General features: G+C 38.7%; 2 protein-coding genes across 3 annotated transcripts in view; both read left to right on the forward strand.

Annotated features, from left to right (window-relative positions):
* Window positions 1–27,881, forward strand: PTP4A2 (protein tyrosine phosphatase 4A2). 2 transcript variants are annotated; one of them, XM_082346037.1, is made up of 6 exons: window positions 622–998; window positions 15,965–16,663; window positions 18,746–18,838; window positions 22,603–22,733; window positions 24,044–24,118; window positions 25,362–27,881. In XM_082346037.1, the coding sequence occupies exons 2-6, from the start codon at window positions 16,568–16,570 to the stop codon at window positions 25,468–25,470; spliced, it is 504 nt and encodes a 167-aa protein (XP_082202163.1). In that variant the 5' UTR covers window positions 622–998; window positions 15,965–16,567; the 3' UTR covers window positions 25,471–27,881. The 2 variants fall into 2 exon arrangements, 1 of the variants encoding a protein (XP_082202163.1); XR_014232410.1 differs by lacking the exons at window positions 18,746–18,838; window positions 22,603–22,733; window positions 24,044–24,118; window positions 25,362–27,881 and having other exon boundaries at window positions 1–998; window positions 15,965–16,531.
* SPOCD1 (SPOC domain containing 1) overlaps window positions 1–27,918 on the forward strand; it is a 169,865-nt gene that overhangs the window by 44,275 nt on the left and 97,672 nt on the right. The gene's annotated exons all lie outside the window — the stretch shown is intronic.

Genomic DNA, 27,918 nt, shown 5'->3' on the forward strand with positions numbered 1-27,918 from the left:
GAAGTTTGAATTTTGATCTGCTGCTCGCGGTTCCTAGGTCTGGGGGTGTGTGTGTGTGTGTGTGTGGCGCGCGGCCGGGGAGTAAGGGTAGGGGGACGCAGAAATATCCTTCGCTATTGCAGACGCACACGCCATTTATCTGGGGCCTCGGGAAAGGGCAGCCAAGAACTGAGCTGCCTGGGTTTTCACTTCTGGGTTGGAAATCCCCGAGCAAAGGGCTCGGTCACCGCCTTGTCCCGTCAGGATCTGGCCTCAGGCCTCACGGCCTGGCCGCGGGAAAAGGCCCTTCGACCTTGAGGGTCACCCCGCGGCCTCGAGCTCTGGCCCAGTCCAGGTGCGGATGGGCGGGCCGCGGCGTGGGCGAAGGACACCCAGGCCAGGTTCTGCCCCCCCTCCCCGGTCACATGGACGCGCCTTCCGCAGCCAGGAGTGCTGAGCGGAACGAACCACGAGGAGGAGCGGGGGAGGCGCCGAGGGCAGTGGGTCAGCGCCCCGCGGGGCAGGTGGGCGGGCCTCACCGCCCCGAGCCGGCCCGCCAGCCAGTCAGCGGGCGCGGGGGGCGGGCCGGAGGGCGCGCGCGCCGCGCCCCGCAGCGCCCCCTGAGGGGCGGCGGCGGGAGCTGGTTCCGGCTGCGCGCGCAGCGGTGGTGGCGGCGGCGCGATCGGCCGGGCTGTAACCGTCGTCCGTCCGGTAGCGGCTGGAGCGGCAGCGGCGGCCGGGCACGGCGCGAGGCGACGCCACAGGGCAGCGGCGGCAGTGGGGACAGCGGCGGCAGCCGGAGACGCAGCGGCGGCCGCAGCAGCAGCAGCAAGACGGACTCGTGGACACGCGCCGCCGCCGCCGCCGGGCCGGGCCGGGTGTCGCGCGCCGAGGCTGGGGGGGAGCCGTCGCCGCCACCGCTACCGCCGCCGCCGCCGCCGCCGAGGTGACTGAGGAGAGAGGCGCCTCCTCGCTCCCGCCGCCGCCGGACTTCAATGCCCAGTCCCCAGCTCGCCAGCGTGAGTGCGCTGCTCCCGGGCGGCCCCCGCTCTGGCTCCCGGGGCCTCGGGGCAGGGGAGGGCGGGAGGCGCCGCAGCCATTAGTGCAGGCCCGAGACACGTCCCCGGAAGGAGGGCCGGGCCGGGGCCGGGGGCGGGGGGAGCGCGGCCGGGAAGCGTGGAGAGCGAGGGTGGGTGAGCAGGGGGGGGAATCGCGCGTGTGGGAGGGGGAGGGACTAGTGTTGTGTGCAAGAATGTTGAGTGGGGGGGCGATGTGCGTGCGTGAGGGCGAGAGTGTGAGTTGGGGACAGGGCTAGTGTGCATGTGGGGGGAGAGAGCGTGGGGGGGAGAAAGTGTGGATGGGGGGAGTTGGGGGCAGTGTGTGTGTGTGTGTGTAGGGGAGAGTGAGGGGGAGTGCGAGTGGGGGACGGTAGGGGGGACAGTGTCAGGAGGGTGGGAGGAGAGCGAGGGGGAGCGTGTGGGAACGAGTGAGTGTGGGGAGTAGGAGTGTGCATGGGAGAGTGGGGTAAGTGGGGGAGGGAGAGTTTCGCGTGCCTGAGGTAGAGTGGTGGGGGGGAGAACCTGAGTGCAGAGTGAGAGAGGTTGGGGAGAAGGTGAACGGCAGATGAGGGAGTGTGGAGGTGTGTGCCTGCGACTGTCCAGTCTGTGAGCCGGCTTCCTGGAGGCTCTCCTTGATCGTTTTCTAGGGCCATAGTGAACCCGGGTGTCCTGGGTTAGGGAGTTCTTTCCAGGAGCATCTTGTCCCTGGGTCCTTGGGTTCAAGTATGAGGAGAGGGTACAGAAGTCTGTTCCAGTGGCACTACCATCTTCTGGCCCTGTGACCCCCCCCCCCCCCATATTTCATGACATGGACATGAATTTCCAAATTTGTCAAACATATGATTGGCATCCCATCCTAGTCTGGGGTTCTGAGAGCTAACTAGAATTTGTGTATTGCACAGACTCTTTTGTAAAGTACTGCTAGTTTTTCAGGTGAGAGGTATTCTATTGTTAGATAAATTCAAGAAATGTTTTTTAGGTTTTAGCTCTTTCCTACCCTTCTGGAGAGAAGATTTTAAGAAGTAATAATAATGATAATAATAATGGTGTAACATGTTGATGATGAAGAAGAACCATAGGCTAGTTTATTATTTTCTGGAATTTTTCAAGAAATGTATTAAGTATCTAGCAGTTCTAGCATCATTGTAGGCATTCAGCAAATGCTTGTCTGTATGGAGTCACCAAACTGTAGCCATTGCTGGATTAAATATGGTGGTTACTGGCTGCCTTCGTCTGTATTACAGAGTAGTTTCAGACAGGAAGTGAGTGAAGTTATGCCTTATTCAAGGTGCAAAAGGAAATTAAGGCTTCAGAATGACACATTATTTTTTTAATACATTTACTTATTTATTTATTTTTGGCTGCATTCTTCGTTGCTGCACGCGGGCTTTTCTCTAGTTGTGGAGAGCGTGGGCTACTTTTTGTTGCGGTGCGCAGGCTTCTCATTGTGGTGGTTTCTCTTGTTGCGGAGCACGGGCTCTAGGTGCGTGGGCTTCAGTAGTTGCAGCACGCGGGCTCAGTAGTTGTGGCTCGTGGTCTCTAGAGCGCAGGCTCAGTAGTTGTGGCGCATGGGCTTAGTTGCTCCGCGGCATGTGTAATCTTCCTAGACCAGGGCTCAAACCTATGGCCCCTGCATTGGCAGGCGGATTCTTAACCACTGCACCACCAGGGAAGTCCCCAGAATGACACATTATTAAGGCTTCATCATCACTTGCCAGCATACCATTATGTTGGTGAAGATAGAAGTTGATTGCTGGTATTCATTTTAAAAGTTGTTTCATAGTGGATAGTGAATGGACTAATCACTGTCATGGAGTTTTCCCAGATTCTCATGTTGTAGAAGTAGGGGTTCTTGATGAAGAGTACCTTGATATGGATTTTATACTGTAATGATGGGAAGTCTCTTAGAAGTTGGGAGTCTTTTCAATATAAGCAAAGAGTAGTGTGGTCCTTTTGGTACTAGATGTGATAGAATTACAAGCAAAAGCATTGGTGTGTAATTAGAAGTCAAATTATATTTTTCTTACAGTGTCCTTTTCTCCATCACTAGCATGCTCTCTGCTTTCAGAAACAGTAAATAGTATCGATACTGTTTGGTGGGGGTCCAGATTAATTAGTATTAAGTTCCTCCTGTGTACCAGGTGCTTTTTATACTCTCATTCAGTTCTCACAGCTACTATTAAAAGGTGGTAGGTGTCCTCATTTGCATTCATTTGGCACATGTTGAGTGGTTTCTATTTGCCAGACGTTAGGGATACAGTGATGAGCCCTCATTGACTTACAGTGATGAGATGAGAAGATATAGAGACTCAAAGAGGTGAAGTAACTTGTCCCAGCTGGATTAAAAACCCAGGTCAGTCTGACTCCAAAGTCTTTGATTTTTCCACTATACCATCAACTACCCTCGCTAGGTTGTCTCTCTTTGAGGTTTCTCATCCACACAGTGACCTAGCAGCTTGTACAGATGAGAGACGTTGAAGGTAATGCAGAAGACTGAATGGCTGGAGGCAAGGAGATCATTTAGGAGATGCTGACTTGAGGCTCTTTGGGGCCTAAGTTAGGCTAGGCTTTTATGTGGGTGGAGATTCTGCCTTGGAACTCTCTTGGGGCCTTAGGGTGCTTTGAGACAAGAGTCTTATGAGGCACCTGGGATATATCTGGGAGAGGAAAGTCTGATTAAAGAAACCCGGCAGCCTTTTAAATGTTTTTTATTTTGGGGGAAAGAAGAAGAGTGTATTAATGGGGCTAAGAGTCAACCAGAAGTTGTCACTTCTTTGTGAAAGTCTTTCTCTTCAGCTTTGTGGGATTTTTACCTCAGGAGAATTTGAAGATCAAGTGAGAAAATATATATGAAAGCACTTTGTTAATTATAAATTGAACTACAGACTCAAAGTATTATTATCACTAAGACTTTTCTACTAATGCAACAGTTTCTTATATTTAGTAGCTGGAAAAGGCTACTAGCATTTTAGACCACCTATATAAGTGAAAAATTTTTTAGAACTGCTGAACCCGGTATATTCTGACTCAGAACAGCAAAAGTCAAACCACTCCCTCCATGAGTCAGGCAAGTAATATTTAATTTGAACGAACCAAATTTATAGGCAGAAACCATTTACAACATCATTGAACTTTGGTGGCACTAGGGAAGAGTGAAGAGTAAATGTTTGAATGTTTTTGCACGTAGTTTCTTAAAAAGTCTGAAAGCCCCATGTTTATGTTTTACTTGAAAAGACATTTGTGTGAACAAGGAAAAACATTTATTTTTCTTAAGATGCAACTTTTTATTCACTTTGTCTTTAAAGATGGCATTTCTATATGAGGTAGTTACAGAACACTTTATGGTTTTGAGACACAAAGTTGAAATTGAATGGAGATTTATTTTATAGGGTTTGACTGTACGGTTCTTTTTTTGTTGGAGTGTGGGATTGGTAACCAGTGAAGCCTCTAGTAAAAGCATTTACGAATAAGATGCAGATGAGCAGTACATAAATTTTTAGTTGTTGCTCTTGGAAGAGTGAAACTTAAGTTAGAGGGAAGCCTAAGTTAGGTTGATTTCTTCGAGTGCTATCTCATCAGCTATACTACTTGTAGAAGTTGGTGATCTTTAAAAATTTTGAGCAACTGGAAATCAGGACCCATAGTTTTAACATAGAAGACTTAGTTATGTTTATTGAATTAGGGTAGTAGTGAGAGATTTTGAGGTCTTGGAGTACTTATGAAGTCCAACATTATGCTTTAGGTTTCAACATTACCGTCTTAAGAATCTTCTGTGTGCTAAATCACGAATCATATCATTTTAAATTCATAATAACCCTGGGAGTGAGTAAGTGGCATTCTTCCAATTTTACAGATAAGAAAATTGGTTTAGAGATCAGTTGTTGAATCCTAGTTAAAGAGTATCAGTAAATAGATGGCAGTGGCTTAAAAAAATTTTTTCCCCTTGGGGCTTAAAGTACTTAAGTCTCTAACCATTTTTTTTTTTTCCTCCCCAGTTAACTGTAGTCATTTTACAGGGGATTATGTAGGAATTAGTAGATGTTAAAGAAATTGCCTTTTCTTTGCTTGAAATTTAGTTTTTAGTTAGTTTTCTTTCTTTTTTTTTTTTTTTAAAGGATACCTCAGTTACCTTTTTTGCTCTTTGGGGGATGTTGCTGCTTTGAGATTTTTCTCAAGATACTAGTTGGGTTATATAGAAACTGATGATTATTCTCGAAGTTTGTAAAGCAAGAGTCCTTGATGTTACAGTTTGGATAATTTTGTATCTTGGGTTTGTTAAATGAACAGTGGATGCCACCGATTAAAATTACTTGGGAAATGGTGATTTGAGTCTGTTAATCTGGAGTATTAGAAGAGTCTTTTATCCATTTTCAACTTCAGAACTAGTATATATATATATACAGAGGTGTCTGATAGCTTTCTCTGGTTATCCTTCATTGTACTGACTGAACCACATTCTCTAGCTCCTTTGACTTCCTGGCCACTCTGTTGGGACTTGAAACCTTACAGAATTGCTTGGTGTAGAGCTCAAGTGGATATTGTATCTGAATCTTTTGCTCCATGGAGTTGTAGGGGTCTAGGCTAAACCAGAAACTGTCACTACTCTGACACCTCCATGAGAGAAGCTGCACAGCACTGCAGGCTCTGTCCACTTTCCACAGTTACCCTGTGGAGTTACTAGGACCCAGATGAGAAAATAACCTTTCTCCTGCACATGTTGAGGTGGTTTTCCCTGATCAGTCAGTATAGATTTACAGGGTATAAACTCTGCCAGAAAAATGGCTATGAGGGGTTGACAGATTATACCAACAGTTTTTGTGTGATTTGAATACAAATGTTTTTTGTTTGCCTGCACTGATTTCTTACCCGTGGGTTCTGTAACACAGCATCCACTCCATTTTAAGTGATCTAGAAACTAAATTTTATCATTTAAATATAAATTTACATTGCACAACAAACATTCTTTTTTAAACTGTAGAGAATTTTTAGATTAGGCTTTTCTGTGACCCTTTCTTTGCTAGTTGAGCCTGTTTTGAAAAAATATTTTGACCATTAGAACCCTCTTTACCTTGTAGAGAATTTAATTCCTTTCATGTATTTTTGGGTTGAAATTTCATTCTTCTCAGAAAATGTTAATTCTTTTGGCATAAAATGTGCGCATGATATATTTGCTTTAGCAGATCAGATAAATTACTTTATATTTTTATTTCTGCAGTGGTCAAAAATGTTGGCTCTTAACTAATGTATTGTTTGACAAGAATTCAAATTCACAATCAAGTCTGCTTTCTTCTAGTCTTTTCGTTTTGAGATTTGAGCATAGGTTTTTTTTTTTCCACTCTTTTACTGGAAACATTCACTAGGTTGTACCACCACAGTCTTTGTAGATTGGATTTATATACATATGTTGATATTTACTGTTTTTAATAGCAAAACAAATTGGTGTGTTTCCTTCTTTCCATTATTGGTGAAAAGCCTGTCATGAGGGAACAGAGTGACTGGTTAGTACAGAAGGATATGAGTCATCAGCAGGATTTGTCAGCAAATTGAGAAGGATATGATGGAGAAACAATAGATTCTAGTGACATTCTTCATTCTGCATGTGTGGTTACAAACAGGTTTCCTTTTGGTGATTGGTTTAAATTATTCAAATAATTTAGATCTTTCTGGATGAAGAGCGTATCAAATTTAAGTCATAGCCTAAACTCTGAATTGTGTTTCTGGTGAGATGAGATATTCATTTGGAGGTCATCACCAAGCAGAATTTAGTTAAACTTGTATCCATTTACTAGGAAAAAGAATTCAACAATCAGGTAGGTTTTAGTAAGCTGAGAGGCTGTTTTTGTGAAGCTTGCTGGTAATTATGGAGCGGCTCAGTAGATCAGAACATGCCCACCAATATGGCAATACTTGTTTTCTCTCAGTGAGCAAAGAGTTACTACTACTGTACTTTTAAAATTCCTAAGAGCTTTTATTGCATTTGAATTGGTCTAAAATTCTCAGCATGGTCAAGGCCTCCTCAGAGCTATCTAACCGAAGACTTAGTTCCTTTCTCAAGTCATGCTACCATGGCCTGTCTCTATTTCTACCAGTCTTGTCATAAAAATTTTCCCTTTCCTCAGAAGTCTTAATTAATCCTACTCCATTCTACTCATGCTTATTTTGTGTCTTCAGAGTATGTAGCATTAATAATGAAATTTTAATGCTCATCATCAAATATTTTTCACCCACGTTGATTCTTCTAGGATCTTGATCCTGGATGGTGATTATAATGGTATGCAAAGAGAGCTCCACAAATGCTTGTTGTAAGATTAGATGGGCTGAGTTTTAGTATCATTCAGAGCTGGTATATTGTCCCTCATCTCAGTAAGCATTTGGAGGAAGAGGACACGAAAGATTAAATTTTGCATTCTTTAAGTGAGAAGAGAAGGAAAGTGAATCCATGTTGAACTAAGCTGGTGAGCAAAGAATAATAACCCCTTGACATGGAATTATAGAGGTATTTCACCATTTTTACTTCACATTCATATGTAATGCGAAACAACTGCTTTAACTGTATGGTTTCTAAAGACTTTTGAATGTTGTATTTTATGCAAATAAACATCAAGTCATTATTGGGCAATCCAGTTAGTGGGTAGACAGTATATTTTAAAAGGCCACCAGCAGCTCCAAATTGAATTATTTGGGTTCTTGTCTGTTTATCTTGTACTAATACTCAGTGCACAGAGAGATGGCTGTGAAGTATAATGTGATTTATAAGAAACAAGTTTAGGAGAGGAAGTGAAGTGTAACTTACTTAGGGGAAACTTGGACCAAAATGCCCTAACAGCAGAAAAATTTCTGGGGCTCAAACAAAAGAATTTATGCTGACAAGATGTAATTTGCAATGTTTTTATTCTGTATCCTGTACATAGAGAGCTCCCTTCCCCCCTTTTGGTGGTGGATACTTGAACAGGACCTTTAAATATGCTCAGTATGTTAGACAAAATGGGGAAACGAAAGAGTTAAGCTGACCCATAAACTGCTAAGTTCTGAAACATACATTTTAAATAATGCTAACAATAGCCTGGAAGTTTTTGCTTTGCATGCTGCTCCTGTGCTGTAGGTTATTTTGAAAGGTGATTCAAATAACCTTTTCTTCCCAAGTATCTATTTTGCAACCTCAGGGAACTTGCAGCTGTTACAGTCATTCTAACTGTCCTGATATAGCTCAGAAAACATTTCAAAGTGGTGTTGACAGGGTGAATTCGGGTGTCCTTTTGGATTTTTACTACTGAGTTTGCTTTATTACAGTTGAAATTCAGAATCTCAAATACATTTCTTTATTAATGAAATAATTCAGTGGTTCTTGAGTTAATGTATGTATAGTGATGTTGGAAACTAAAGTAAAATGATTAAGACTTAAATTGTTCTCCAGGAAAATTATTTATCCTTTTGAGATTAAAGAAAGATGGAGGGAAAGAAGAAAACAAATATTAGGATTTAAGTTTATGGGAATGCAGCTGAATTTGAGATAGTTCTTTATTGTATGAAGGAGGTTACCACAGTTTTTTAGGAAAAGAAGGTGCTTAAACTTTATAATAAAGAGGCTTGGGAGTCTTGAAAGGTACATAAACTGAAGTCTTTAAACATAAAGCCCGTGGAGAGGATAGTCCTGATGATACCTTTCCTTGGAAAGGGAAATATGAATGAATAGAATCAATTTAATAGAGCTATTTAACTTAATTTTTAAAAGATTCACTGAAAACAATAAGATAATGTTCCATACTAGAATGGTGTTGTTAGGATTTTTAATGTTTTTACTGGTATTGAAATAATTTTTTAGAAAAAGTGAAAATTGGCCATAGTGCTGTTATCTTCATTTAAATTTTATTTCTGAAAGGAAAAATAACATATTTGGACAAAGAGTTTCAGCTGGGGAATTGCTAATCTTTAGAGGAACAATGGAGTACAAAATTGAAAAGTAAATATTTTCAAGTGTGGTGTGAAAATATTTAATGCAATTTTTGTCTTACAGTTATTTGTAGAGGTAGGAATTACCAGAAAAGGACAACTACTTCTAATCGCCAGGGTACATACAAATTTGAAAACCACTCCCTTTTCATTTGAGTGGGAACAGAGCCCACGGGACTTCAGAAAATAACTGTCACTGTTCTCAGAAGCAGGTGTGATCTGTTGGTTAATTGCTTTCCTTTCCTTTCTGAGTGGCAGGCCATGTATGTCCTGCTGGTTCTGAAGTGTTCAGATATTTTCCCACCATCAAGGTCATGCTTTCTTTTTATAGAACTGATTATTGATTTGTGTACTGGAACTTGATTCTCAAGTTCCCTCCTTAAATGAGGAAGTGGAAAAGTGGGAATAACCAAGGGAGTAACTCTGAAACTTTTTTTTAGCAGTAAGAAGCGTGTTGCTATTTTTAGCTTGTTTACGGATATTTTGGATCATAATTTCTGTAGAATTTAATGATACCTCTTTCCTTATCAATTCCCCAGGACTGCAGTCAGTAGGGGAAGAAAACTAACATTAATTTGAATGGTCTAAGTTCAAGGAGCCACATGTATTCACTTTTAGTATGATAAATGCAACAATAGAGGGGATGAACAAAGATAAGTAGTACAGAGAGTAGAGCTCTTATTTCTACAGGGCTCTGATGAGTTGGGAATAGGTATGAAAGTAAAAATTTCCAATTTGAGATCAGTTAACCAGGAGGTGAGTTTTTTTTTTTTTAATTGAAATTTAGTCGGTACAGTATGTTAGTTTCAGGTGTACACATAGTGATTAGGCATTTAAATACATTGTGAAATGATCATGTCTATAAGTCTAGTAACCATCTGTCACTGTAAAAAGTTATTACGATATTATCAACTATATTCCTTATGCTATATATTACATCCCTATGACTTATTTTATAACTGGAAGTTTGTACCTTTTAATCCCCTTCACCTACTTCACCCAGTCCCCCACCCAGAAGATGAATGGTTTTTTTTTTTAAAAATAAACTTATTTATTTATTTATTTATTTATGGCTGCCTTGGGTCTTCGTTGCTGCCTGTTGATTTTCTCTAGTTGTGGCGAGCGGAGGCTACTCTTCGTTGTGGTGCGGGGACTTCTCATTGCGGTGGCTTCTCTTGTTGTGGAGCACGGTCTCTAGGTGCGCGGGCTTCAGTAGTTGTGGCACGTGGGCTCAGTAGTTGTGGCTCGCGGGCTCTAGAGCGCAGGCTCAGTAGTTGTGGTGCACGGGCTTAGTTGCTCCGCGGCATGTGGGATCTTCCTGGCCCAGGGCTTGAACCCGTGTCCCCTGCATTGGCAGGCGGATTCTTAACCACTGTGCCACCAGAGAAGCCCCAGAAGATGAGTATTTAATTAGCAATGTTGAGTTTTCTTTAGTTTACAAGTCTTAATCGCAAATGGTCAAAATGCAGTAGATACAGTAGTACTTTACAGAGGAGTTTCCTTGCTTTTCTTTCTTGATGGTTTTGAAGATTTTATGGTCTGTTGTCTGAATAGTCTGTGAATATTCGGTCAGCCTTCTGCGAGTTCATAACAGTTACTCAGGGCCTTGACTTTATTTTCCCCACAGACCCCATATCCAGTCTGTGGACAAATCTTTTTGGGTTCCACCTCAAGGTATATCTTGAAACTGATTCATATCCTCTCTACTGCTACTACTTTGGCCGAAGCTACCATTATCTGTCTCCTGGATTATAGCATCAAGTTCCTACGGATCTCCCTGCTTCCACCCTTACTACTCATAATCTGTCTCCATATAGCATCTAGAGTGATCCTTTTAAACATAGGTTGTCACTCTTGCTTGAAACCTCTTATTTTTCTCTGAATAAAAGCCAAATACTTCTGTTGGCCTGTAAGGCTCTCTTTTTATTTCTCTGACCCTATTCATTCCCTTGCCTTATATGCTCCAGTAGCACTGGCCCCCTTGCTGTTCCTAGAACACTCCAAGCATGGCCCCACCTCATAACCTTTGCAAGAGCTAATCCCTCTGCCTAGAATGCTTCCTCAAATATCTATTTGGCTCAAAACCCCAGGCCTAGGATAAAAGGTCACTTTTTTCATTGAGGCGTTTCCTGCTAGCCTTATTTAAAAGTGGAATCCCCTCTCTCTTCTGACACTGCAGATTCCCCTGCTTTGCATTTTTCTCCATAGCAGTGGCATGTTTTATTTATCTTTTTCTGCCTGCTAAAAATATAAGGTCTATCCTGACAGGAATTTTTGTTTACTGCTCTTGCTGCCCCTATAAAATATATGGTACATATTATGTATCCAATAAATATTTGAATTTATGCATTCTTAACTGGCCAAATTGCAGTGTCTAGTCCTTCATGAGAATGAATTCTTTACTGTTGACAGATTATTCATACTTATTTTAAGGGAAATGCAGGTGTCTTCAATGAGGTGAAATGAATTTGTTTTAGGAAAAAATTGTTGCAAGGTGTTAGTCTTGTATACCATATTATGCTTTCATGTTGCCTGCTTGTAGAAACCACGCTGACTCAAATTTGCATGACTTCCTGTAGAATTTCTGGTAAGAAAAGTAAACAGTAAATGTATACTTACTTGTTCCTCAGACCTTTGCTTTTAGATTTTATTTTCTAAGATCTAGAGTTCTTTTGTACATTTACTTATAATGTACTGTTTTCAATTTGGTGAATACTGGCATAACCTGTCAAATTAGAGGGTTATTGCATCATCACTTTAATTTGGAAATAGAGGTGATTTCTCAGTGGAAAGCTTGTTGTAAGTGGCTTGACAGGATTTTTAAAAGGATGCCCAGTAAGTGTGGGTTACATTAAATGGGGCTGATTTTGTAAAGTTCGTTCATGCCCTTGTATTCTCTGTATTTATATTTGAACTTAGAATTACAGTTGCCAAAGCAGGATCTGAATTTTACTCCATAATTTAGTATCTTTAACAAAGAAGAAAGCTGTCTTTCTGGAAATGTGTAGGTACAGGCTTGCCAGGGACAGAGGGACTAGCCCTTTTGAGGCTCTTTGTAATCCAGTGGTTATAGCACTGTTAAGGATGTAATTAAATTGTAAATCATTGTAGGTTCTTTATCACCCTAGAATTAAAAATTAAAGGGACTTCTCTGGCTGTCCAGTGGTTAAGACTCTGCATTTCCAATGCCGGGGGTGTGGGTTCGATCTCTGGTCGGGGAACTAAGATCCTGCATGCCACATGGCGCAGCCAAAAAAAAAAAAAAAAAAGAAAAAAAAGTTAAAGAAATTAAGGTAATAAGTGTACATGGGAAAAAAACAGAAACTGTTTAGAAGGTATATATTGTAAATCATGCTCCTGGCCTGAGTGAAAACATACTAAGTACTCACAAATACTTCTATATATACTGCTTATATTATCATGTACCTTGCTTTTTTCACTTATTAGTATCTCTTAGCCATCTTCCCATATCAGTTTATATAGGTGTTTTATTCTTTTTAACCTCTCCATGGTTTTCCGTTTTAACATTGTGCCATGATTAAGTGATGGATATTGTATTATTTCATGCCTTTTGGCTTTTGGTTCTCATCTAGGTAGATGTTAGCAGTAGAGCATTGACACTGGATATTTAAACTTGTAACATACCCCTCTTCAGAGTTTTAAGTAGTCTCTGTTGTGTTATTGACTTAGTCTTACTGGCAGTGCACTGTCTTAGCTTGGTAGACCTCTGCTTGCTTGTTCTTCTTCCAGCCCCCTTTCTTCATTCTTCTTTATCTTTTCCCCTTCCCTCTTTAATTTAAAAGGATTTCTCTGTCACAGACCATCGTTTCTAATCCTTCAGTGAAGTCATATTCTTTTGTTAAAAATGGAAATGTTGCCTAGGAAATGGAAATTCCCAAATTCAACATTTTAAAAGTTAGATTCTATAAAAGATAAAGGGTGGAGAGAATATTTGGATGCGTATTTGAATTTGATCACTGTTATGTGTCAAGTAAACCAGCCTCTTCCATCATCTGGTAAATTAAAGTAAAAATCAATTTTTACTTAAGTAGGTAGAGCAGAATCAATGCCAGAGAGAAAACTTTAGAAAAAAGTTTTCCAGTAAGGTATACAGGTGCTGAGTTTATGCTAAAATGTATGGCTCTGTACTGTTGAGTACTTTCCAGCTGTGGTAGGTTGTTTATGATTTTTTTTACAGACTGTTTGCTTTGCATTCTTATAGGTGTCACAGAAACTAACATTAGTTTATCAGAATTGACAGGTGCAAGAACATTTAACTGTTAATGTGTAGTTGAACTCCTGGGGGAGGGGGAAGGAACAGAAGCTTGCTTTTATCATGCATCTGTTAACATTGATAGAACATAGTGTTTAATTTGGCAGAAATTCCTTTGCTGGAGATCTCAGTATGGTATTAAGAATTGAAAATCTGGGAACTCCCTGGCGGTCCAGTGGTTAGGACTCTGCGCTTTCACTGCCTGGGTCTGGGTTCGATCCGTGGTCAGGGAACTAAGATACTGTAAGCCATGCAGCCAAAAAAAAAAAAAAAAGGAATTGAAAATTTAATAATAAATTATCCTTATCCCTGGGAGTGGTCCTTTCAAATTGAGCTTGGAGGAATAAGATGGGATAAAGGTTGTTCTGTTTTCTGAGAAGACAAACACTGATGACTGGGTAGAAAACTTAATGCTAGAGCTGTAACCTTTTAAGCCTGGCTGTCACTACAATGCTGGTCTTTCAGTGCCTTTCTCAGCTGACACACATCTTAGCTGCCATAACAGCATTAAACCAAAGGGATTCAAACAGGTTTGAATTTCCTTGTGTTTTGCTCTGCATTGCACGCAAACCATTGTTCTTTGAGTAGTTATTTTAATAGTCTTTTCTCCCCTTATTATAAGGTCACAGAGTTGGAAATGAACATCCAACCAAATATTTGAAGAAAAGTTACACTGTCATGAATAAGATTATGACTTGAAAAATATGTGGATACCTCCATTAGTCGAAATTGGAGGGAAAATAAGACCTGGGTTCTTGTCCTTGATCTGCTGCTAATTAGCAGTGTGGTCTTACTTAAGTCTTTGTAATCTCTCTGGATCCCAAACAGCATCTTTTTTTTTTTTAAAGATCAGTGTATTTGATCTCTTAAGTTTCTGCCAGCTTTAAAATTCCTTGACTGTACAAGGAGTACTCTATGAAATGTGTGATCTAAAGTGGCTGTGTTTTAGGGTTACAGTTAGAATTATGAGTTAGATTATGAGTTAGGAAGGGTGATGGTGTGTATTATGTTTTTGTTAGTTTGAATGTAGAAGTTTTGTGTTTTTACTGTAGTGGTAACTCATTATGCTGAGGTATTGAAGTTCTTACAATGCCATTTTGAATTTCTTGCGTCTCATATTTTAGGAATGTTTTAGTTTTGCGCTTGTGTCTATGGTAATATAATCAGAAGTATATAATTTACAAAATAAAATGCCATTAAGCATATCATAAAAAGAAGACTTGAAGATAGAAGATTAAGCTTGAAAGTTTGAGGCTTAAGGTTTGTTCTTATCTCTTTCAGTTTCTTCCTGCAGGTGCCTCTGTAGTCATTTTCTTTCATTTGTCTGGTTACAGTCATCTTTTTTAGAGTTCTAAATAAGCATTTATTGGTGGCTTAGGGAAGAGGCAAGTAGAAGAACTTAGACCTTGTCCCTATTTCCAGAGGAATTTATGATTATGTTGACACTCTGACTGAGCCAGCTATACAGATTACTGTGTTTCAAAAATTCTGCCACTTCTCTTCTTGCCTTGTTTTGGTAGGCATTAATATTTGGGCAGGAGACTGCTGTGAATCATTAACCTTTGGATGCTTTTGTACTCTTGAGGTAGTGATGTGAGAAATAATAAAAAGATAAATTGGACTAGAAATGAGAGAATGGGATTTATATATTAGCTGAGTCAGCTGGAATTGTGGTACCTTGGAAAAAATACAGGACTTTTCAAAAGAGTCTGAATTTGGGCTCAGCTAATTCATTCACCTTAGACAAGTCACTTTTCTGATCCTCTTTCCTCATTCTTCATAGGTAGTTAAAAACTACTTAGAGTTGTGAGGAAAAGAAGATAATTTTTTGAAAGTGCTTTATGAACTGATATCATAAATGGGGCCAATGCATATATTTTGGATTGAAAGAATTAAATCCTCAAAGTGGAATTTTGGTAAATATCCTTCATCCATTTACAGATATAATTTTAACCAAAGATAGTTAACATCAAAGCAGAAAAATAAGGAGATCATTTGATGTGAACTTTATGAAAGAGTCCATGGAGTGAAGTTTTAAGTATCTTTTAGTCATTTAAAAATGATTTTAAATGATTTTAAAAATTCATTTAAAAATGACTTGAGTTAGAAATAATCTTATTAGTACAGAACTTTATTGAGCCTCGTTTTGAAAAAAGGAAGACATATTTAACTTCTTTTGGCTGCACCATGAGACGTGCGGGATCTTAATTTCCTTACCAGGCATCAAACCTGCACCCCCTGCAGTGAGAGCACGGTGTCTTTTATTTTATTTTTTTTAGTATTTATTTAATTTATTTATTTGGTTGCACTGGGTCTTAGTTGTGGCAGGCGGTCTCCTTAGTTGCGGCACATGGGCTCCTTAGTTGCGGCAGCCAGGCTCCTTAGTTGTGGCTCGCAAACTCTTAGTTGCAGCATGATTGTGGGATCTAGTTCCCTGACCAGGAATGGAACCCAGGCCCCCTGCATTGAGAGCTCGGAGTCTTAACCACTGGATTGCCAGGGAAGTCCCAAGACGTACTTAACTTAAATCTCTGACTTTTAAAATTCTTGGTATATACTTCTGTCCTATTCTTGGTAGATGGCAGTAGTTTAGAAGTGGCGCCATTTCAGATGTCTTTGGGCTCATAAAGAATGTATTCTTGACTTTGGGCATTGTGTTTGCTGTCAACTTCCAGTTCATTTTCTTTATGCTTTTCTCCTCCAGGTTTTTCGTTGGAATATACGTTGCACATTTATGGCGATTCTGAGCGTGAGGGCAGACTTCTGCCAGGCTCAGCACAGCGTTTCTGCTGACAAGTGAGCTTGGAGGTTCTATGTGCCATAATTAACATTGCCTTGAAGACTCTGGACACCGAGACTGGCCTCAGAAATAGTTGGCTTTTTTTTTTTTTTTTTTAATTGCAAGCATATATCTTTTAATGACTCCAGTAAAATTAAGCATCAAGTAAACAAAAGTGGAAAGCGACCTACTCTTTTAACTTGTCTCACTAGTGCCTAAATGTAGTAAAGGCTGCTTAAGTTTCGTATGTAGTTGGATTTTTTTGGAGTCCGAAGGTATCCATCAGCAGACATTGAGGCCCAAATTGAATTTGGATTCAAGTGGATTCTAAATACTTCTGCTTATCTTGAAGGGAGAAGCTTCTTAATAAACAAGTTGAATAGAGAAAACACTGATCGATAATAGGCATTTTAGTGGTCTTTTTAATGTTTTCTGCTGTGAAACATTTCAAGATTTATTGATTTTTTTTTTTTTTTCATTTTCCCCATCACACTCACACACGCACGCTCACACTTTTTATTTGCCATAATGAACCGTCCAGCCCCTGTGGAGATCTCCTATGAGAACATGCGTTTTCTGATAACCCACAACCCTACCAATGCTACCCTCAACAAGTTCACAGAGGTAAGATTGTAGCATGGTCTACCTTTTGGATTGAGTTTTAGGTAAAATTCTGTTAAAAATTAACACCACTGTAAAGAAATCTTTTACCACAAAGCCATTTATTTCTGTGATTGGAGTATGGGTGATATGGATCCTGTGGATCTTACCAGTCTTTGTTTGAATTGAGTTGAATTAGTTAAAACAGATTTTTAAAAGAACATTTATGGAATTTGAGGAGATCTTAGAGATTGTCTAGTACTGTGTTTTTTCCTTTGAACATTATTAACAGTTCTTTTGTTACAGTTTCAATAATAAAGCTAATTAACATTTATTGAATACTTAGTACGTACCCAGCATTACAATAAGGAATTTTATGCATTATATCATTTACTCCTCACAATAACCGTATGAGGTATAGGTACCATTATTTCCCTTACAGTTGAGGTAACTGAGGTTCAGAATGATTTAGTAATTTGCCTGAAGGCACACAGTATGTGGTAGAACTATCTCTGACACTAAAACCCATTTCTTCCTCAAATGCCCTAACCACTTTTGATGAAAAGCTACCCTAGAACTACTTAGCAATAGGAACCACATTATTCAAGGGTCCAGAAATTTAGGGGAAGGAAAGGTATTATAGGTAGCATTTTTATGTCAGATCCTGCATTTTTTCTATTGGTAGTAGTAGAGAAACATTTTGTACTTTATTCAACAGGCATTTGAATATAAGCTTTTTAATCATTCTCAGATTGTTCAGTCTCAGTGATTTCTGTTGATGTATTTATGGAGTAGACTTAGAGAGCTAGATGAACTCCTAGGGATTCTAAATCTACCTCTCTCACTTTACAGATGGCAAAACTGAGTTCAGAAGAGGTTTTGACTTGCTGAAGGTCACAAATATTTACCATAAAAAATTTCTACTGGAAACTTTCAATGAACAGCTACTGTGGAGTTCATTTTAATGGGATTTTATTTGTATTTTGAAATTTTTAAAAATTTCTGACTCATTATATAACATTAACAACTTTCCTCAGTCTATGAGAAGGTGTTTCTGTGAATAGTGAAGTCCTTTAGCAATTAAAATAACTTTTCTCTTTAGATAACCAGATGATGGACACTTCTTGTAGGATATCACTGTCCTGCTTATTTATATTTTTAATTCTCTGAGCTTCTTAACTTTGTGTACACAGCGTACAAGTTAATTCCAGGCCGGTATGCCCTCAGGTTGTTCAGTCACCTTTAAGCCTGGCTGAATTACATGATACTATTTTCAGCCTGTGGATTCCTTGGTTGTAGACTCCTGCAGCTATAAAAAGATGTCGGTGGCCTCTTGAAGTTAGTTAGTGACTGGATTAGGCATTACTGTAGGAAAACTTTTAAAGGAGCAAGACTTCTGGCTGTAATTGTGTGTTACTTGACTTTGTAATATAATACCACTTTTTAATCTTAATTTCAAAATTGCTTTTGTTTCTTTAAATTATAAAGAGCAATATGTACTTAGTACATAAAAATGAGAAGATAGAGATAAGTAAAAGACAATTTAAAAATACTGTTAATACCTGGCATCTAGATGTTTTTTTCTGTATTTATGTATATATTTATAAATATACATATAGATAGGATCACACTGTGTATTTTAGAAAAATTTCCCCAACCTCCTTAGTATTATTTTTATAGCTGTCATAATATTCTATATGGATGTGCTATACTTTCTTTAACCATTCACCTGTTTTTGGACCATTAATGTTTCTGTCTTTATACCATCCCAAACAACCTGTGCTGAACGTGCTGGTACCTAAATCTTTGTGTATATCTTTAATTATTTCTTTAGTATAAATTCCCAGAAGTAGAATTTCTAGGTCAAAGTGTATGCATGTTTTTAAAGTTTTTGCGTTATGCTACCAAATTGCCCCTTACAAAGGTGGGCCTTATTGATGCTTCCACTTTGAATGCAAAAATGTCTATTGTATATGTTGTTAGAACGAGAATGATTTTGATCCTTGTCTGAGAATGAGGTCTCGTTTCAGTTTATAAGAGTATATTTTTAAAGCTTTCATTGCAGATTCTAAAAACAAGTTTCCTTATATTTGTTTTTCTTTAAAGGAACTTAAGAAGTATGGAGTGACAACTTTGGTTCGAGTTTGTGATGCTACATATGATAAAGCACCAGTTGAAAAAGAAGGAATCCACGTTCTAGTGAGTGTGTAGTGTTTTAATTTTTCACTACAAACAAGTTGTACCTTTCAAACATAGATATTTTTAAAACTTGGCACTCATAGTTTGCTTTTTAAACCTACAGGAGATACAGTAATCATAGCAATCTGTTAAAATTCCTTTGGATTGGCAGTTTTGTTCATTTATGGCCTTGAAGTCTACAGATGCAGAGTATTTTCAACAAAAAAGGCAAAATTTAGTGCATACTTATTTCAAGAGAATGGAAGTTTCATTTTTTTTTCTCTAGGAAATGAATGTGATACTTAGCTTTTGTTTCTAGGCTACTGGTTTGAATCTAACTGAAAGTAGTTTCCATCAGACGTTCTTAAATCACGTGGAAATATTCTCTCTTGCTTTGCAAGTACAAATTGGTTACTTAATATTTTGTGGATAACTTGTAGGGGACAAAAAGGTGGGAGAAGAGCATAAGTAGGGAGAGGGAGAAGGCATCTTGCCCCAGAGTAATTAGCATAGTTTCTGATACTTTTTGGTAGGTTTCTAAGAAGCATTTGTATGATTAGATTTCTTTCATAATTCAGTTTGAATATAGTGATTGGAATTATTTTGAATTAAATTTCTCCTTGGCCCCTAAATATGCTGTTTCATTATTGGAAACAGGAACTTCAGATTAGGTAAAATTTTATACTTTATTCCCTAAAAAGTTGTCTAAATTACAGTAGCATGTATTGAAATGACCTTGTAGTCTTAGCGTCTTAGAGCTATTTGACATGGTTGTGGGAAGGCATTGTAATGCGAAGAGAACTGAAGAGTTTTGAAGTAGTTGGGTAGGAAGAAAGTAATAAGATGATGGTACAAGGTTATGTTCCTATTTTTTATTGAGAGTTAGTTCTGTAGTCTTCATTGCATTGGTTAGTAGTTGAGAAGGCAGTTGATGCAAAGAAAATAAATGTCCTGTTGGTAAGGCAGTTGTCTCACATCTGATGCATAAAGTTTCCTCACTTCCACATTGGTGAAAACACAAAAATCAAATAGCCAAACGTTATGTTTTTTAAAATGTATTTTAATAGTATGGCATGGTAATAATACTTTGCTTGCATTCCTATTTCTAAATGACTTTAAGGTCCCCTGGCTGGAAATCACTGAGGATAAGTATAAACATGTATAAAATGTAGCCCTGTGTTTAAAAAAATAAAAACAGAATTTTAAGTTATGAAATTAAACCAAATACAAGTTCCTTTTCCTGTATTGTATGTTCTTTAATGGGTAGATGAGAAATCAGTTTGTCTTGACAGTTGGCAGGGTGAGAAAATGAACTGCAGATTGACCGTAGTCTGTTTGAATCAGTAATGTTGTTAAACACCTTTATGAAATAGAAATGAACTAAAGAACTTGAAGTAGTTTGTAGAAGATAATGGTAGATCTGGGATTTATTCCAGGCCTTTAAATCTAGGCTTTTGTTTTGTTTTAAAGAGCTGTGATCAGATAAAACTAAAGGTCTAACTAAAGCTTGAAAAAAAACAAGGATATTTAGAATTAAGCTTGGAATTTCTTTTTTTTCCTAGGCAGAATTTTTTTTTTTAATTTTTTAAATAATCTTTATTTTTTAGAGCAATTTTAGATTCACAGCACAACTGAACAGAAGGTACAGAGATTTCCCATATATGCCCTGACCCTACCCATGCATAGCTTCCCCCATAATCAGCATCCCCCGCCAGAGTGGTACGCTTGTTAACAACTGATGAACCTACACTGATACATCATCATCACCCAAAGTCTATAATTTACATTAGGGTTTGCTCTTGGTGTTGTATATTCTAGGGGTTTTGACTAATACATAATGACATGTATCCACCACTATAGTATCATACAGAGTCGTTTCATGACCCTAGAAATCCTCTGTGCTCCACCTATTCATCCCTCCCTTCTCCCTAATGCCTAGGCAGAAATTTTAGTTTAAGTTGGATTGCTAATTTACTTTTGCTAGGTGAAGAGGGTTTGGAACACTTTATAAGAGGATATTCCCAAAGTGAGACCTTTCAACCCTTTGACCAATGTTCTTGTAAATCAGAGGCACATTGGAAAAGACTAATGATGGTTTCGGCCATGTCAGTTTGAAGTTCAGATGCTTCTAAATGACTGCTTTAGTGGATTTTTTTGGATAAAAACTACTTGTATGAGTAAGTAAAGCATATTTCATATTATTGTTTCTTAACTAGATGCATTTTAGGGAGTTTTAGAGGAAGTAAGCGCTTGACTAAGGTACTTACTAGTTTTACTGCTATTTACAGTTAAACTCTGTAGTGACATTTATAATGATAACATTGACAGCCCTTTAATTATGGGGCGTAGTTGGCAAACATAATGTGCTGTCATGGCTAATGGGCTCCATGAAGTGTTCTAGTGGTGCCAGTAATGAGTGCAGAATCAATTTAGTGCTCTGTCACTTTTCCCTTTTTCCTTCTCTAGTATTTTAAAGTGTCCTTATCCAGTCTCATTAGAATAGTATTATGTTAAAAAAAAAAAAAATCCCAGTGTCTTTGCATTTCTGTCCTTGAAGTTAGATGGTACAGAGGGTATGATGCAACATGTGAATGTCCCTTTCCCCCTTTCTTCCAAATGACTTGTGTTGGTTTCTCAGGACCTTGTGCGAGGTAACAAGGAAGATAAATCCCTGCCTGTATTGTGAATGCACATGGGGTTGGTCTTAATTGAAAAACAACCCAAATCAATGAATATAAAAAGAGAAGGGAATACTTGAGGAAATGGTTTTCATTTCCCCAGGATCATATCATGTGGCACTGTACTTGTAAAATGGGATGTGTATAATTTAGGCAGAGCTTTAAAAATATTTGCTGCTTGACTTTAAAAAAAATACATATGTAAGCACAAAGATGGTAGTATGTTTCTATTATGATCTGCTGTTGGAAATTACTTATCAGAGAGTCTTTAAAGAAAAGACATCATAACTTAGAGCTATTTGGGGGTAATCCTCAAAAATATTTATATTCTTAGAGACCAATGAGATACCAGTTGGTACACTTTGCCAAAATGGACTTCTAAATCTTATTGACAGGTGGTGTGTCCTCTCTTACTTTGTCTTCGTTTTAATTTTAGTTTTCTCTATTATGTCTAATTACTGCTCTGTTCACATAAAATATTTGAAGAATGCTAGCCTCTTATCACTCTGGTAAGAGATATTTCCAAAGAAAAAGTTTGATGCTTGTGATGCTGGTTGTGTATGCTTCATTGAGAAGGCTAAGTTGGCACACTTGAATTTTGATCTTGGATCATTTTTCAGAAGTGATCAGAATTGTGTGATTAAGTATAGGTACATGGGGCTTCCCTGGTGGTACAGTGGTTGAGAATCTGCCTGCCAATGCAGGGGACACAGGTTCGAGCCCTGGTCCGGGAAGATCCCACATGCCGTGGAACAACTAAGCCCGTGCGCCACAACTACTGAGCCCGCGCACCACAACTACTGAAGCCCGCGAGCCTAGAGCCCATGCACTGCAACGGGAGAGGCCACAGCAACGAGAAGCTCACGCACCGCAACGAAGAGTAGCCCCCGCTTGCCGCAACTAGAGAGAGCCTGTGTGCAGCAGCAAAGAGCCAATGCAGCAATACATACATACATACATACATACGTTTAGTAAAAAAAAAAAAAAAAAAGGTACATGTAGTACAGTTAGTGCAATTAGGCCTGCCCTGTGTATGCAGCTGTTGTGCATTAGGATGTTAATTCTGGAGAAAATATCAATTTAATGTAAAAGACCTTTTCCTCCCAGGATTGGCCTTTTGACGATGGAGCACCACCCCCTAATCAGATAGTTGACGATTGGCTAAACCTACTAAAAACCAAATTTCGTGAAGAGCCAGGTTGCTGTGTTGCAGTGCATTGTGTTGCAGGACTGGGAAGGTAAGCTCTTCCCCTTTTGTCTGTGAACTCATTATCAAAAATTTCACTTTGATAGAAACTGCATTTATTACGCTGAATATTAAGTTGCCTGAAAGGAAAGGAAATGAGAGCAAAAGCTGGTGTAATGATTTCTCAAAATAACTTTTTATGTTTCATTGTTTGTCTGAGTCTGGGTTTAGTGGGTGGTGGTTCATAAGTTGTTTTGAAACTGGTTTAATGTAATTATCTTATCTTTGAGCCAAAAATACAGTCTTAATTCAATATGTTTTCTTTTTCTCCATTTCCAGTAATCAAAGGTTTAGGTGTTTGAAATGGGCAACAAAGTTAAAATAACTTTAGATTTGAAGAATGTGTACATGGTTAATTTTAGATTGAGATGAATGGAAGTTAATAGATGAAGAGCAGATGGTTGAACCTTAAATTTTTGAAAGGAAATGTATGGAGAGTGAAAGCTGACTTTGATTTTAAAATCTTTTTCCTTGAGCACTGCATGGAATGCTGTTGCAGCACTCATCAACAGTAGATTAAATGTCAATTTATAATGTGCACTTTGACTCCAAACATTAATGCAAGCTGCTGTTGCCTCAAGGTGGTGGTGACTCAGGCTGTTACCTCTGCTCAACCCTTTTGTTTGCTATTTTCCTTTTTTGCAGTTTAGTGTTGTACAGTTCTTCTTCAGGGTCAGACGTCTCTAGTCCTTATCCTGATTTGGGGTAGTTTTTTAAACTAATAGCTATCCTAGTTAGGTAGTCAGTCCAAAGTTAGTGCCTTATAATGGGCTTATTAAAAACATCATTTCCTTTGTTATATTAATATATATATATAGAAAGCAATTCCTAATTACGAATTCTCTGCCACTCTTCTAGCTCATGGAAAGGATTTTGTTGAGGAAGTCTAGCACCTCTTTAGTATTTGATGAAGAGATGATATTAAAATTGATTGGTAACGAAAATTCTGAGACACTCAAGATAATCCATTTGGTCATTTACTATGATAATGGTTAAAGATCAGTGGATTTTTGGTGACATAAAATGATGTGAAAATTTGAGATATAATGTGATGATGTTTTAAAGAGTAAAGATCTCTTAATAAAGGTTTAGAATTTTGTACTTTACTAAAAATAGAAAATACCATAGAAGCTATAATGATTTAGATATTTTTACTATGTAGAAAAATATCAGATATTTTAGTATACAGGAACAATGAAAGCTCAAGCTTTATGTAGTTTTGGTAATACGTAATCCTGGGTTTTAAAAAATCCTTTAATTCCAAAGACCTGTGGTTATTTACAAATGAGTTTATCTCTGCAGGGCACCTGTGCTGGTCGCACTTGCTTTGATTGAATGTGGAATGAAGTACGAAGATGCAGTTCAGTTTATAAGACAGTGAGTATGAAGTTTTATGTTCAGAAACACATAAAGCAGGACTTCCCTGGTGGTCCAGTGGCTAAGACTCTGAGCTCCCAGTGCAGGGGGCCCGGGTTTGATCCCTGGTGAGGGAACTAGATCCCACATGCCATAACTAAGAGTTCTTATGCCTCAACTAAAGATCCTGCATGCCTCAGCAAAGATCCTGCGTGCCACAACTAAGACCCGGCACAGCCAAATAAATAAATAAATAAATAATTTTAAAAAACCACACAAAGCAAAATCATACAAGAGAAAGAAATTATAAAAAGTACCCATTCATAGTACAGGGTAATTTGCTGTCTTTGGCTTAAAATATTATTTGAAGATATCAAAAATAGCAAGTGCTAAAGAGACTCACAATAACACTACTGGCTCCCAGATATAAAGATTTTCTAATTTAGGTGGCAAATTTGGACATTGTAGAATATGTCCAGTATATGACTTGAACACCTAGGAATCTTTAAAATGAATAGCTAGGTAGCTGAGTCTCAGTGATCTGGTGCCTCTTTTAATGGCTGTCCAAAATGCCTTCCAAATGTAACTCTCTGTGACAAAGAGGAAAGGAAGAAAAGGAGTAGTTAATCACCTAGGATTCTTAAGTGACCTGTTCAGTCACAGAATCAGGATGGTAGTGCCCAGACAGAATCTTGACAGTAGTCTGGAATAACAGGCCATGCTATTTTTTTGTCCAGAATTCTTTGGCAATTATTGTCTTGCCCTTTCCCTTTCTAACCTTTTCTTAAAAAAAAAAAAGAGAGAAAGAAATAAAAAATGACTGTTTGTGACAAAGGGCATGAAATGTATGGTAGCAGCTCTAGGAAGATAACATATTTCAAGGAATGCCATCTGTGTCTGCTGCTTCATATAAATACTTCCTCATTTATCCTAAATACTTGCTGCCATTTCTAATATGAAGAATATATTAATTGGGAAGAGTATAGTCAGATGTCTCTGGATTAACCATTCTGATCTTTATTAAACGATTAATAGACTCTAATGAGAGTTAGCAAAGAAAATTTGTCTATTTCTTCTTTTAGGAAGGCACACAGAAAGTTCATGTTTCAGTTCAGCCCTTTCGCTTAAGAAGTGATGTTGTATGGGAAATATGCTGGTTTTCAGCTGTGTAGAGTTAGAAAGGCCATAGGCCATAAATACACATTTCAGTGAATCAGGCAGCTCTTTTTTTACATGATAAAGTGTGCCATTCTTGTATTTTCAGAAAAAGAAGGGGAGCATTCAATTCCAAACAGCTGCTTTACCTGGAGAAATACCGACCTAAGATGCGATTACGCTTCAGAGATACCAATGGGCATTGCTGCGTTCAGTAGAAAGGAATGTATACGAAGGCTGACTTGATCGTGGCATTTAGAGGGAACTCTTGGTACCTGGAAATGTGAATCTGGAATCTTAACTGTGTCATCAAAGTAGTGATGGATTCAGTACTCCTCAACCACTCTCCTAATGATTGGAAAAAAACAAACAAAGAAATCCCTCTATAACGTGAATAAAATGTTTAAGAAAAGAAAAAGAGAAAGAAAAAAAAAAGGATTAATTTAGTGAAGGATGATTTTGCTCCTAGTGTTGGAGTTTGAATTTCTGCCAGGATTGAATTATTTCAAAATCTCCTGTCTTTTTTAACTTTCTCAAAATAGGTCTCTAAGGAAAACCAGCAGAACATTAGCCTCTGCAGAACCATCTGTTTGGGGAGCACACTCTTCCATTATGCTTGGCACATAGATCTCCCTTTTGTGGATTTCTTTCTTTCTTGGGGGTGGGGGGGAAGGCACAGTATATATTTCCCTTCTTCTCACTTTCTTCTATCCCTCTTTTTTCCCCGGATACAAGTTGTAGATGAAATAGGAGAAGCCCATGTTGCTGTAGATGTGCGTGCAGTCTGGCAGCCTTAAGCCCACCTGGGCACTTTTAGGAAAAAAACAAAACAAAAAAACACCAAAAAAAAGGAAAAAAAAAAAAAAAAAAAGGCAGTGGCGTATATAGTATATGATCCAGGTGTTTTTTAGTCTTTACTGATGATGGGGTATTCATGTTAGTTTCTTTTCTTGAAAACCCTATTCAACATTAGGCAAAGTAGCCAGGAGCCTTTTTTGTTTTGATAAATTTGTGGGGAAATGGCATTTTAAGAGGAGTCTCTCAAAGAACTTAGCTGAGAGTCGAATTCATCTCTTTTCCAACCAATGAAGCTAAGTGGATGTCCCAGAGATTGTTGTTTTCGGAAGGGGAGTACTCCAGGCCGTCACTAAAGATATGTCCAGGCAGAGCATTAGCACACTTTCTACACCTTGTAGAATTGTGGGCTGTAGCATTACTCTGATTTTCTGTCTAATGATGTCAGAGAATGCTGTTAGTGTAAAGTCTTTATTTTAGGACTTATTTGTACTCTGAATTTTCAGGAACAGTCAAAGGAGTAGCAGCAAAGACACAATATTTTAGACTTGAGAAATGCCTGTAATGGGTATTTCCCAAACTGCCCCCTATATGTACAGTTCAGTTTAACCACTGATTGCCTTGTTCTTTTCTTACTAGGTTCTTTGTGAGATTAAAAAAAATTTTTTTTGCTGGTTCAAAACCAACAATGCCTAGTGAGTATGTGTCCACAGGCCATAATAGGGTAGAAGAGAGACATAGAGCAGCTCATTGTGTAGCAAAGGGACTGTGTGGCTAGTGCAGTGGTGTAGTATCATTTCTGCAGATTCTTTGCTGGGTTCAATGTACTGATCTAGAAAAGCTGTTTTGCTGCTCCTTTGCAGTTGTGACCAGGCTGCATTGACAAAGCAAGTTGGAGGATACCATCAGGGGCTCTTGCACTCTCCATCTGAATATTACATAATTAATAGTGCTCTGCTTCTAAGGATTTGAATAAAGTCTTACGGTCATCTTGTCCTGTTGGAATTTGCTGTGCAGAGCCATAAACTTCCCATTTTGTTAGGATCAGCTAGGCCAGTAGGAATGGACCGGGACCTTGTTTCACACTGATGATACCTCAGATGTTGGCTGGCTATGTGAACTGCCTATTTCCTATGCCGAGTTGTTTTGATTTTTAAATAAATGAAAATCTGTAGATTCTCTTCTCCCCCATCCCAGAAAACAAAACAATATAATGCTTTTTGAAATTGTTTCTAGGATTTTAAAGTGAAAAATGATGGTACTATCCAAAATTCTTTATTTCAGAACCTGACAGTAGATTCCTTTAACATAGGCTCAAGATCAAAACAGCATACCCTCTAAGCTCAGATAGACTGTTGACTCCAAGGGTTTTGATCAATACCAGAACAAACCTTTTTCCTTTGACATGCTCTGATTTTTGTTGTTTGGAGGGAGGGAAGGAGGGAGGGGGAGAGAGAGAGAAAGGGAGAGTGAGCTTGTGAGAGTGTGTGTGTGTGTGTGTGTGTGAGTGAGCGAGCAGTATCCACCAGTAACAGTGCCTGCCTGAGTTAGGAAAATTACATTCCTGGTTCTGTATGAGGAGAAGGGTATATAAAGCAACATGAAACATTAGCCCTCATTTTGTTTTAAATTACAGACTAATGTTAATTGTTCTCAGAACTGGATTTTCTTCAAAATTAAACGTTTTTTTTTCTTTTGGATTTAATGAAGTATTGCTAGCTGAAGCCAGTTTGACATGGTGAGAAAGATGTCAGACTGATGAAAGGTGTGCAGCCTGATTTAAAACCAAACCCTGAGCCCTTTTAAAGAACAATAAAACATATTTTACATGCTCTTTGTCTGTGCATTTGTTCTCCACCCTCAGGTTGAGT

This window comes from Balaenoptera borealis (genome assembly GCF_965194805.1).
Source record: "Balaenoptera borealis genome assembly, chromosome: 1".
Lineage (NCBI taxonomy): Eukaryota > Metazoa > Chordata > Mammalia > Artiodactyla > Balaenopteridae > Balaenoptera > Balaenoptera borealis.

Coding starts and splice junctions, on each gene's coding strand:
- PTP4A2 (XM_082346037.1), top strand. CDS start 16,568: ATGAACCGTCCAGCCCCTGTGGAGATCTCCTATGAGAACATGCGTTTT. Junction 16,664..18,745: donor CCCTCAACAAGTTCACAGAG/GTAAGATTGTAG, acceptor TTTTCTTTAAAG/GAACTTAAGAAGTATGGAGT. Junction 18,839..22,602: donor AAGAAGGAATCCACGTTCTA/GTGAGTGTGTAG, acceptor TTTTCCTCCCAG/GATTGGCCTTTTGACGATGG.